We start from the raw sequence: 13,095 nt of genomic DNA, 5'->3' as shown, positions 1-13,095 counted from the left end.
TGGGATTTTTTCTGCAATTGAATATTTAAGGCAATAGGAGAGTGTATTTGGGATCTACGCATTTTGATCATATTGAAGGAACATCTCACCCGGTGCAACAGTGGTTTTGGACAACAATGGAACTCTAATGCACAAAGGAAAAGACTGTATCAGGCTTTGTGTAAATAGACAACACTTGGCTTTGGGTCTACAGACTATCTGAATGGGGTCGGTTATTAAAATTGCTTATATGCCTTATACACATCAAAAATACCACAGGAGCAATGAATAATTATGCCGAGTGGCGACAGAATAAGTTATATTTGCAACTGCAAAAAACTGAACCCTGTGTAGACAGTGCGCCAGGTGTTACTAGCCGTTGTTTATTTTGTGGGCTACATGTAAAACGGTGACATCATGGCCACACCATAAAATTCACAGCATGCTTTTAAGGAACGATGATGCGTTCTCTCTGGCGCGTGTTAGTAGCTTCTCTGTTAAACGGCGAGCCAATAAAACTGCAGAGGAAGCAGCCCCTCGAACCAATGACAGAGTTGCCATCGTCGCTCGCCCGTTGCTATTTGTGTCGGGCGGCGCTCGTGCTGCTGCTGCGTCAAGCCGGACACAATCGACCAGAGTGCGGCCGGATGTGAGGCGACTGACTTCGGGCAGTAAGTTTTCCCACAAAAACTCCTATCCCCAGTTTGGTTGCTTTAAAAGTCTGCTTCAGGAAAAGTAGCCTATAACAGTTCTTTTTAAAAAAAATCATTTTCTCTGGTCTAAGGAAATAGTCACTCCGTAAGCAGACAGTGAAAACTGCTGTGCGTCACTGGGTCAATTCTAATGAAGGCACTTGAGCTTATTTTGTCATTGGTGTGGTTGAGCTACCTCAAGCCACCTTACCTTAAATCACACACTTAAATGTATTAAATTGTAAATTAATTAACTAAAATTTAAGTGATTTGGATTTCAGATAGAAATGTAGCTAAACACAGACACACTTGATTCCTATATACTATAAGTGTAAATAATTAAAAATAAATGTTGCAGTTCACAATCCAGCCTGAAAACTTTAAAAAAAACCATATCAGACACAAATTATTAATCAGTTCAAAGGCAGAATATTTTATATATTTTCGAACATGCCTTGATGGGACTATTCAAGCAGTAGTTTTGGGGCCTTGTATAACACTTCGCAGAAGTTGGTCAGCAGAATTGCTTTTATTTAGAAGGTCAGAACAGGAAGTGCGGTGTTTTTTGCTTTTTTTTTTGCTGGGTCGCTCGACACGGACTCATTTCCAGGGTGGATCGTCAACTGACGTCTCTCCCTCCCTCTCTTCAGTTTCAATTCAGTCAAATCATAGCGATCTGGCAAGCAGAGGTCCATGCGTCTTCTAATAAGAGGGCAATTAGCACCTTCTGTGGCCATATTGTAAGCTCTGGAAAAGACAAGAACATTTGAGGGAGTCGTCTCCTGACCCAAGTTAGCTAACGCTTCGGCAAACACAACTGCAGCGACCCCGAAAACACACAGAAATGGACGAAAAGGCGTTTACGAAAGAACTTGATCAGTGGATCGAGCAGCTCAACGAATGCAAGCAGCTGTCGGAGGGACAAGTGAAGACACTCTGTGAAAAGGTGAGATATTAAAAAAAAATCGCCCCCAACCCCAAGTAACTGTCATCGTCTTCTCTCTCCTTACAGTCGCCTTCCAGACATTCTTAAAATGGCGTCTATAGTGTACATTTCACTGCGCTGTGCGTATATTTGACAATCATTGTGAGCGGTTAGCCTCTTCTTTTCAGGACATCTTTACTGTTGCCTGTTAGAAATGTCTGGAAATTCTGAAATACGGGCACATGCTGTCAGTTACCGAGGGTTTTACTAGCCAGACTGGGTCAGCAATACTGTGAATTTAAGTGACATACCACATTTACGACCCCTCTCCTTCAAACTGTCACCGTGACCTGTAGCATCTTTTTTAGCTAGATGTGGCAGTAAAACTCCACTCAAGTTTTAAGTGAAGTTTGACTGACTGCTTACCTATTACTGTACATAATGTCTCATGTTCTCTGCATGTAGGCAGGTACCTGGTAGAAAAGGGGAAAGATACGTGGATGTTTTGACCCCTTCTATCCTAAAAGACTATATCCTTATGTAATGACAATCGACCTGAAGTCATGGAAAGGCGGGTAAACTTTTACTGTACAATTAAAACTCTGGGTGAGCTGAGATAGAGATGGTTTATCACTATTCACTAACTATTCATGTATTTTATGTATGATTTGCAGTTAACCTCTGACCCCTGTCCTTCATCTAGCTTCTCATTTACTTCTGAAGCCAATAAGTAGTGATGCTCACTTGTATACTAGGCAATAAAGTAGTCAATTTTCAAACTTATACATGACATCACTGGCCAGAGATACATCATGTGAGTGGCAAATCTCTCTTCTGACCCCTTATTAAACCTCCGCCCTTATATTTGATTTACTAATCCATGTTTTGGGACATTTGGCCGACGTTGTTTCACATGTAATTTAATCAAGGATCTATGGAGACAAATGCAAGCAAAATTACTTTGAGACTGAAAAAAAGTTGACCACGGAAATGTCATTTAATACAACTTGTTTGATGGCTAGACTTTGCCTCTGACACTATCATATCTGGGTCAAAGAGTTGTTGCCAGCACATTGTGGCGTTGATGGTGCAACTTTGTCTTATCTAATTGTTGTTCAATATTGTTGTTCATGCAAATATAAACTGAATACAAAACAGTTACAATATTTCAGTGACCGAGATATTTATGCTCTCTTCCTCCTTTGGCTGGCAAACAGCCAATGGATTTTGCAGACTTCTCTGGTCTGAGCTGGAGCTTAACCCCAGTCTTTCTTTAATATCCTTTCTGCTCAGACCACTTGCTGATTTCCAGCACTAGATGTCTGGGCTCGAAGAACAATTTCACCCTTGACTCTTAAACAATTTTCTGTCATCAGAATGTGGTGTTCATTGCTTCTAGATTGTTTAAATTTATTTTTTGCAAGAATTTATTGAAATTAAATATTTTTTTCTGATGAAGATTTATGTGTTCTAGAAGGTCTTTCCCCCCTTTTCCAAAGATCACTATATATTCTTGCTGCCTCATGTCGTGGTCTATTTTGCCTGCCACTTCTGGAGAAATTGACACCTCTGTCTTTGATTGTTGGATGTCAGTGTTAGAAGTCCTGACTGACAACAAAACCTGTCATCAGTTTATGGTGGTTTAGTTTTTGGGTATCCTGGTTTTCTTTAAATTCAAATTTGCTGTTAAATTTAACCCTGATAACAGAGATTAAATTTGGACAGATGGGGTTTTTTTTTTTTTTTTTATTGTAATTTTCCAGATTTTTTTTTTTATTTCTATAGCACAGCTATATCCCTCCCAGCTCTTAAAAGGACACACAAACTAGACCCACTACCATGTTTGGAATGCTGTTCACTGAACGTTAAGGGCACGCTACTCTCAAGTGGCTCGTTAATCCCAGCATTTGTTTTCTTTTTTCGCTCAGCTCTGATAGGTCAGTTCCAATAGTTTTAAATGCATTATTCAGTCCTGTTTTTTTTCACTGTGGGTTGAGATCCCAAAATGGGACTTGGACCTTCCCCAGTGGGGTTAGGGGGTCAGTGGTGGTCCATGCTGTGGCAATCCTGTGTCAGTTCAAAAAGTTAAACTAGCTAAACTCTGAGCACGTATTTGGCTCTGCAAACATCTGTCTTGGATGATCAAGAAAATAGATTGACTGGTGGGATCTGTGAACGGTTATTAGTTATACATACAATTAAAAATGAGTACAGTCACAATCTACACAAATAATGTTGTGTTTTTCCTCTTGCTCGCCACTGTACCCTCGTAATGCAGCAAAGAAGCTGTAAAAGTAGTGGAGAGGAAAAAGGAAAGCTGCATAATTTCCTCACCCTGAGACTGTATCATTGTCACAGCTCATATGAGCTCAGCTGCTTGAAACTACTGTCTACCCGCATGTATCCATCCATCCCCCTGTGAATTTTGTTAATATATTCAGCAGAATGTACCTACACAACATCCTCCCTGATTTAAAAATAGCAGAGGATATGATTGATTGTGAGTTGCACCACTAACACTATCAAAGGCTTTGTTGCTAAGGGGATCAGAGTATGTGACTCAGGATAACGCTGTTCATTGTGACTCAGAGAGCGTTTGTCTCTGTTTTGGGAGTTATGGAGGTGTGGAGGAATGAGATGTGCTGTGCAATTTGTCCTCAGTCTTTTCATTTTTGCTTTCCAGCAATCTCAGAAAAGGCAGAACATATCAGAGTTTCTGTCTGGTGTCTGGTGCACAGGATGAAGTAAAAACTAATAAGCTTTATCCTGTTTATCAGAATCAGTGCAGATTTTTCAGTTTTCAGCATTGCAGTATCTCCCCTCTCTAAAAGGCTCTAGACGTATTTAGCAAATAATGTCCGTTTACAGAGCGGTGATGTAATCTGTTTGATCAGTTAATAGTGTTTAATCTAGTTGACGGGTTGAAATTGAGTGACTGCAGACAATGTTCTGTTCACTGGAAACTGGTTTTATGTCCCTGCCAAATATACTGACTAAATTTAATTAAATGCATATTGCATGCTGCATGACAGACATATCCTTTCCTTGACCTGTTGTTTTTTTTCCTTCTTCTGAAAAATAAACCTTTTGAGAGTTACATAACCATTCAGACATGTTTTCTGTCTTTTTAAGTGTCAAGCCCTGTGTTGTTCATATCTTTTCTCATTTGATACCCTTATGAGGCACCGTTTACTAACCATTGAGGCTAGATCCAATTTATTTTGTCTTGCCTTGTGTTATTGTGAGATTACAAAGTGTTTCCCACAGAAAAAAGATTTATAAAAGGCAGAAATGTTACAGCAACATAAATAGGGAAATTTGCTTTGGAAAACTGGGGAAATGTTTATTTAGTAATATTAGGAAAACAGTAAAAATGGATATCAAAAACACAGATGAAAGTATGCAACAATACAGTGATCCTCGGCAACACACTCGAGTCCCAATGCCTGATGCTGATGAGAGGTTGTTAAAGGCATGTCAGCAATATTCACAAACTCATAGTTGAAAAGCTGACAACAAAGACACTATCATTTATCTGATTTCCACACTGATTATGGTGCTTTTGTCAGGAAGATGGTTAACCTTTAGCTACGATAAACATCTTGAGTGAGGTCATTGTTTGTGGTTGTAGTTTAGCTGAGTTGTCCAGCTTAATTCGCAACTAAGTTGTCTCCAGGAGAACTTTTAGGCTGTGTTTAACTCACTTAAATTAGATTATATTGCAACAGCCAGGAAAATGCTGACTTTAGTTCTCGGCACTCGAGTAAGCAGTTTGTTGACTGTGTGGCATCTGATGTCGTGGGCATAGCTGTAATCTGGGTCAAGGTTCCCTTCCTGCAGCCTGCCTGTGGCATTTTAGGTACAGATCACTTTGGGCGAGGTGCGTACGTAACCTCTGCAATCATCTTTTTTATTCACCTCTGGACTGCATCCATGGTATGAGCTGTGACCTGCCACCTCATGAGTAAATGGCTCTCTCACACACTAAGTTTTGAAGTTGCTGCTAAATCCAAGCTTAAATTGTGAGTCATGATGAAGTTTCCCTGGTGCCAGAAGCAGCAGGTCAAATTGCATTAGTCTACTTCCTCCAGTTTTATGTAATATTTGATTCAATAGAACTATAATCCTGTTTTATGTTTTGTTTTCTGTCCTATTTTTGTTGCATTGTTTTGTTACATGATCATAAAATTAAATTGTGTAAAGGCTATTTACAAAATTTTTTAAAATAAGGTGCGAGTGATAGATGTTGATTATGATTTTAACTTGTAAGTGGAACCGTTGACTACAACAGTGAGGACTATTTACAACTGCAGGGGGTTCACTAAAGATAACAAGTCTCTTGAGTAGGCAGGGAAATAAGAGGATAAAAACTAGACTGAAATAAAATCAGTAATTCAATGCAGCATATGTTGAGAAAATATAACTTGAATCTGTTGTCAGACCCAGCTGTCAGTGTGCTGGCCTCACACCAAGTGCACATTAAACAAGTTATAATCAGCTGAGCCAATTCAGGACACAGGTGATATCTGATGCGTCATTGAACAGATTACCCATACAGGTAAGTGTAAGGTTACAGAGCTGTAGGCCATATACTGTGTCATGCACTGGCAAAGCAACTTTTAGGGGATGTCCTAAAGAGTGAAATAGATAGCACTTAAGTATATTGGCATTGATTGGGTCTCTCTACTTTTGTTTAAACCCAGCGTCTAGTATGGTTTCCAAGGGGGGGAACTGGATAGTAAGCTTAACCAGTGATGGGTTCCATGGCTCAACAAAACCAAAAAACACTGCAGCAATAACAGTCAACAGCAACGAAAATGATTAATTCGCAGTATATTTATGTCCCTGCAATAGCATTGTTTAGAAGCCACAGTGTATTTTGTGGATTTCTAAAGTATTCTGTAGTCCAAAAAGTTATCATGGACAATGGGGGGAAAAAAAAAAGTCACGATTCACTATCCCAACTTACCTTATCTACTACCACTTTTATTTTTTTTGTTTGTTTTTTTTAAACCTTTTTTTTAATATTTGCCACATGTATTTGCCAGGTAATGCTCATTTCTTCTCTATACAAGTTATATCTTTTATGAAGGAAATTTAAGGTTAAGAACAGTGAATAGTAAGGAGGATCACAGACAGACTGACCTGGCCCACTTACTATGCATATTTGTTTATTTCCCCTCATCTCACTCAAAGTAATTAGAAATGGAGGAAAGGGGCAAATGAAAAATATATTGCTGTTCCACTTTAATACAGGCACGTAGAATATTCTCTCTGGCTTAGTGATTCAATTGCTTTAGAGTTCGAAGCCCTGGTCAATCTGTCATCCAGAGCCCAGTCACTGAAAGGCCTCCTGCCACATGGTAACATGGGCACGTGGAGGGTGTGTATGTATGTGCGGTGTAATATAGGTCAGCATTGTGCAGTGCTGCAGTCCTGTCCCGGTCACTGTGGATCCGTCTCTCTCTGTCCCATCTGCCAGGGTGACAGGCCAACTTCAGCACTCTGTCACGTCAATTCTCTCTCTCTCTCTCTCACCCTGGTCACATTTGTTTTTTTTAAAGGGATCAGTGTGAAACGATGGGGGCTGCTCAAAATGTTCCACCAACAAAAACCAGGCATTTAGATAGAAGGCGGCATATGCTCGCCCATACCAAATCGGCAGTTGCTTTCAAAGAGTCAATTATGTGATATCAACCCTATGAAGCACACAAACCACATCAGCCCCTGCTTTCAAGCCTATTGTGGCTGTAAAGTGACCTTTCTCTCTAGAATCACATATCAGTAAACACTTGAAAATGGAGTATAAAAAGCTGGTGTGATTCTTGATCCCACCCATCCCTCCATTTCCCTATCTCACTCTGTCTCCCTCTTTGCTCCCATGCGGCTCAGCACGTCAGACATATGTGGTGGTCATTCAGCTCAGAGCATTTCGCTCTCTGCATGAACTTTGTTTGCTCCCAAGCTTTTTAAAAGAGCTCATCCAGCTGACCGACCCCCTTAGTGATATCAGCCTGCAGAGCTAGACTCATTCCAGGAATAGGCCTTGTTGTAGGTCTCCGGATTTAGTATTAGTACTTTTTAAAGCTTTGCCCTGTTTTTAGTTTTGTTTTCATCAGTACTGGTAAAGGCTGCATAATCATTAGGCAAATGCTTATTGAAAATAATTCACAGGATGTTTGCTTTCCTTTTTAAATTACACAAAAAATGCACTCTTTTCATTCTTTTTGAAATCCTACCATGCGGTAAAAACTCCCATCATCCCATCTTACAACACAATACATAATATAGGGAGAATCTGACACTACTCACTCCCAGGTGGCTGTTTTTACATGACTCCAAATGATGCCTCGTAACCTTTTTTGTCCCGCGTCAGCTGAGCTGCAGAAGCAAATCCTCTACATATTTCTGTTTCATCAGTGTGTGTGACTGTCCCTTGTTTGCATTAAATCAGCCGACAACAGTAACCAAGTGTTTGCTCTAAAAACATTAGCTCTAGGCCACATACTGAATCATACACTTCTTTTTAGTTTAGATGTACTTTTTGGTGTGGTAGCTCAGTGTGCTGCCACAGCCCTCCTAGCTATAGCTGAGTCCTCTTAAAGTAATGATCAGAGTAAACAAAGTATTTCATCCTAACACACCAGCAACCATTCTCCACTCTGTCCTCAGCTTTTGGAGCATCACACTAATTGATTTTAGGAAATGTTGCAGTGCAACTAGAGCTGTCTTTCCAAGTGCAGGCCCACAGGAAACTAGAGAGACAGACGCACACAAATAGCGTAGGGGCTTATTTCCTTGGAGAGATTGTGGTGGTGATGTTGCGGGTTGTGTTGTAATCACTGTGTAGTATCTTAATCCAACTAGAGGCTGATTTTGAAATTCCTGAAATAAAGATGGAGAACAAAGAATGAGATAGAAAATGACAGTGTATGGTGCATCTGATTACGGTGCATGATCACATGGATTTTCCTGCATTTCAGTGAGCAGAACACAGTAAAGCAGACACACATTACATAAATTTGGGAAAAAGCTTTAAGTATAAGTAAAGTGTCAGGTTATTGATAACATATTTACTTGATGTCTAAATATACATCAGTGCGGCAGGATTATGAGTGTAATTATGTACTGGATGTTACATATAATGGACGATCTTGACTTTTCGGTTATTTGAGGCTCCTTTGGGATTTTTTGTGTGATCTGCAATTTTTGTATTTCTCACTTTACCTGGTGGGTCCCCCCCCCCCCATTTTCCTATCCATGAACCACGGTGTGTGTATGTTTTCTCCAGGCAAAAGAGATCCTGACCAAGGAGTCAAATGTCCAGGAGGTCAGATGTCCGGTAACGGTGTGTGGTGACGTGCATGGCCAGTTCCATGACCTTATGGAGCTTTTCAAGATCGGAGGGAAATCTCCAGACACAAACTATTTGTTTATGGGAGACTATGTGGACAGAGGATACTACTCTGTAGAAACTGTCACTTTACTTGTAGCACTTAAGGTAAGTAATAATTTAAAAAGTCCTCACACATTTGACTTGTTCTAACGGTGAAATTTAATAGGGCTTTAACATACAGCTCTGTTCTCTGCTTGTGTTTCAGGTACGCTTCCGGGAGCGCATCACAATCCTGAGAGGGAACCACGAGAGCAGACAGATCACACAAGTGTATGGCTTCTATGACGAGTGCCTAAGGAAATATGGTAACGCCAACGTTTGGAAGTACTTCACAGACCTGTTTGATTACCTCCCCCTCACTGCCTTGGTAGACTCTCAGGTGAGAATATATGTTGGTGGGTTTCACAGTTATAAATATGGACTGTGCAGTGACCTAACAGGACTTAATGTTGTGACAAAATCTAATGTTACCAGGTGGAATGAAATGTATAGCATTATAAGTTTTGGAAGTAAAATGGTAAGAATGTGTGATGGATTCTGAAGCTGACGGTCAGAGTGAAGTACTCAAATTTTCTTCTTGTCCTTCCAGATTTTCTGCCTTCATGGAGGCCTGTCACCGTCCATAGATACATTGGATCACATTAGAGCACTGGATCGTTTACAGGAAGTGCCACATGAGGTGAAGATAATACTTAAATATGTCAATTTTCAAAAGCTAAGGTTTAAGCCTCAGGGCCAGAAACATCAAAATTAAGTACAATAGAACAAAAAATTGAACAGAAAACAACAGGATTTAGTTTAAATTAACTGTCATCAACAAATGTTTGTCAGTGAAAGTAACTTGATCATGACCAATACCTAAAAAGTACAAAAGAAGTATTGCGTTGATATTCTTGTTTCTCCATAATTCAGTACATTTGTAGTTAAAACATGATAGTGGCTGTGCTTCCTTGCTATCATGCTCCTCTTCCTCTTGCTCTTTGTCCTCCACAGGGTCCAATGTGTGACCTGCTGTGGTCAGACCCTGACGACCGCGGTGGCTGGGGTATCTCTCCTCGGGGAGCTGGCTACACTTTTGGTCAGGACATCTCTGAGACTTTCAACCACGCCAACCGGCTCACACTGGTGTCCCGTGCCCACCAGCTGGTTATGGAGGTGTGTGTCTGTGTATAGTATGTTCATTTTGTCTGCTGCTACTTAGTTTGGGATAGGGAACTAGATTTATATCAACCGGCCACAGTGGCTGATTGATTTCAAAAGTCACTATGCATGTTTGTAATTTTACCATGCAAATATTAATGTCGGTATAGTTTGACATCTGAATGATTATTTGTTATGTGACCAAATGGCTGTTACAGGATATAGACTTCCCAACCACAGGCAAGAAAACAAAAGGACAAACAGTTATACCACCAGCTAGCTCTGTAATACCGAGTTCAAGAACATAGTGTGCAGTTAAGCTTTGCATTATAGTAGCACTTTTTCCTGAATTATACATCTCCAGTGAATAATGCTTCTGCTTCCCCCAGGGTTACAACTGGTGCCATGAGAGGAATGTGGTGACAATATTTAGTGCTCCCAACTACTGCTACCGCTGTGGCAACCAGGCAGCTATCATGGAACTAGATGACACTCTCAAATACTCATTGTAAGTATATAAAAAAAAAAAAGAGGACCAACTGGAGTTGGTGCATGTAATTCTGTGGACTTTTGAAAGCTGAAGGTCTGCATGACTGTAGAGTAATTTTTTTTTCAGCATGCCATAGGGTTGCAAAATTCAAAATATTAATATCGATGCTTACATGTATCATGCTTAGAATATGTATGACTTGAAAATAATTGGTCATCATTTTTTTTTTTTTTCCTGCTTTTTATTCCCTCTTCTACCCAGCTTGCAGTTTGATCCTGCGCCTCGCAGAGGGGAGCCTCATGTCACTCGTCGCACCCCAGACTACTTCCTGTAAACTCTGACCTTCGACCCTTGTACAGTCAAGTCCAGTATTGCCATGATATATGACCTTCAACTGATAACAACATGAATGAGGATGGGAGACTGGGGGGCTACACAGCAGTGCACATTGTATTTCCACACAAAGACCTATTTAAGCATTTAGCAAAAACAATGTCTGTGTGTCTATGGATGGACCAAAAGGTGTGTGCCATAATCATTACAATATTCATTGCTGAGGACTTGTATTGCGAATCTCTCCCACTATGTAAAACAACAGTGATGTTTAAATTCCTCATCCTGTACCTGTGTATCTGACGGATGGCACTGAGGTCCAAGACAAAAATTTGCTACTTCAAATGCGGCTGTTTGAATCCCACATGCCATGGCTTATTATATTTAGGAGATCTGAGCATGATCTGTTTGCACTTTTGTAAATCTAAAGAAATGTAACATAATGTCAAAAGAATGAAAAAGATTTCACACTACTTTTTTTTTCTTCCTTTTTTTTTATTCTTTTTTTTTTTTTTTTTTAAATTACAAATAAAGCCCCATCAGGAAAGTTTTACACAAACTTTCTTTTTCCTGTGTACCAACAAACAAAACCCTTCTTATGCAGTTACCAAGCTTGGTGTATATGATTGAAAGATGATGGAGTGTTCATCCACATCAACTCACTGACTCCCTCTGACATAAAGAGTCTGTACTAACCAAACCATTTGAATAATAAAGACTTCATGTGAAAGTGCTGTTTTCTTTTTATGATACTGAAAGATTTTTGCACTGAATGAGGTGACAACCTGAGTGAAGTCCCTATGAGCTGTATCAGTTTTGAACTGAAACAAATGGAAGTCTGCCATTTCACCGACCAGCAAGTGGGTCAGCCATCTGGCTCGCAATTTGCCCAGGATGTATGTTTTGGAGAGGTTTGCAGGCCGATGGCCTTCTTCCTCTTGGAGAGTGTCACTGAAATGGTAACTGAACTGTCTCACAACTAGACAGCTGTGAGAGGTTCTTTCATCGAGAAAGTCAAATTTTGATGTCTCCCGCAAACCAGTTCCAACATTTAACACCAACTTGCACGTAACATTCTGGTATATTATTTATGAAAAAAGCAGTAGTGATGCAACATGTAGAAATAGGCTAGATGGTGTTTTTTGCACTAAAAGCTTGGGAATATAAGCTTTTGGTGAGCACTTGAAAGCACCATGGAATCAGCTGGAAGGAATGCACAACAAGGAAAAAGCGCCACTCCCTGGTAGCTTTATCACTCCATTACAGAATACAGTGACTACAGTTATCATGCACATAGACCCTAAGCTTATTTTCCAAAACTGTAAAAGTAACAGGACAAGACAGGTCTTGATTAATACAACATTACAAATACAGTGATGGGAAGTAAGTACATTTGCAAAAGTACTGTACTTAAACACTTTACTTTGTACTTTAGGTACAATCAATTCAATTAAATTCAATTTATAGTACTTAACACTTCTAATCCACTACATTTCAAAAGGGAAATATTGTACTTTTTAACACATATGGTAAGTTTAGAAAACACAGCGCTTTGTCAAAGATTAAACCAGTGGTTTAAACTTTGGAGTGTGATCTCATACAAGAAAACGGCGTCTAGCTGTGTTTCCTTGTCATGTTTCGGGCGTCTATGAGTTGTTAGCGGCTCCACCAAAGAGACATTTCCCCGCCAGAGATAGTTTCATTTAAATAACAGTTTGAGGCCCAGGGAGGTCAGATTATTCAATATTTAAAAAGAAAACGACAAAAATACATAGATAAATAAACAATAAATAAATATCAAAGACTACAGAAAAATGCAAAAAACCTGAACACATTTTTGTGTATCAGAACTTCTTTCTTCTCTCTCCCATTAATCATCTCAAGACCCCTTAGATTTATCTGGTTACCCTTTGGGAACCACTGGACTAAACTAACTGACTGAAAATAACTGTAATTAAAACTCACTCCAAGGATCCGAGTACTGTTTTCCACCACAGACCCAAACACAATATTAATTGTGATTTACAGTAGACTGCATAATTAAAGTAAAGCAATGTCGCTACATATGGTAAAACAACATCAACACGACGAATGCATTCCCGATCAAATGCCGTGTGTAGTGATAAGCACCCTCCCATAC

General features: G+C 39.8%; 1 protein-coding gene across 1 annotated transcript; it reads left to right on the top strand.

Moving 5' to 3' along the window:
• The first annotated feature begins 1,245 nt into the window (after positions 1-1,245).
• On the top strand, positions 1,246-11,674 carry ppp2cab (protein phosphatase 2 catalytic subunit alpha b). The gene is made up of 7 exons (XM_040150930.1): positions 1,246-1,617; positions 8,888-9,097; positions 9,198-9,371; positions 9,582-9,671; positions 9,986-10,147; positions 10,522-10,640; positions 10,884-11,674. The coding sequence occupies exons 1-7, from the start codon at positions 1,516-1,518 to the stop codon at positions 10,954-10,956; spliced, it is 930 nt and encodes a 309-aa protein (XP_040006864.1). The 5' UTR covers positions 1,246-1,515; the 3' UTR covers positions 10,957-11,674.
• The last annotated feature ends 1,421 nt before the right edge of the window (positions 11,675-13,095 follow it).

The sequence above is a fragment of the Xiphias gladius genome, chromosome 17 (assembly GCF_016859285.1).
Source record: "Xiphias gladius isolate SHS-SW01 ecotype Sanya breed wild chromosome 17, ASM1685928v1, whole genome shotgun sequence".
Taxonomy (NCBI): Eukaryota; Metazoa; Chordata; class Actinopteri; order Istiophoriformes; family Xiphiidae; genus Xiphias; species Xiphias gladius.
The sequence above is the reverse complement of the archived record's forward strand: the minus strand, read 5'-3'. Positions and strand labels throughout refer to the sequence as shown.

Coding starts and splice junctions, on each gene's coding strand:
- ppp2cab (XM_040150930.1), top strand. CDS start 1,516: ATGGACGAAAAGGCGTTTACGAAAGAACTTGATCAGTGGATCGAGCAG. Junction 9,672..9,985: donor TACAGGAAGTGCCACATGAG/GTGAAGATAATA, acceptor TGTCCTCCACAG/GGTCCAATGTGTGACCTGCT. Junction 10,148..10,521: donor CCCACCAGCTGGTTATGGAG/GTGTGTGTCTGT, acceptor TGCTTCCCCCAG/GGTTACAACTGGTGCCATGA.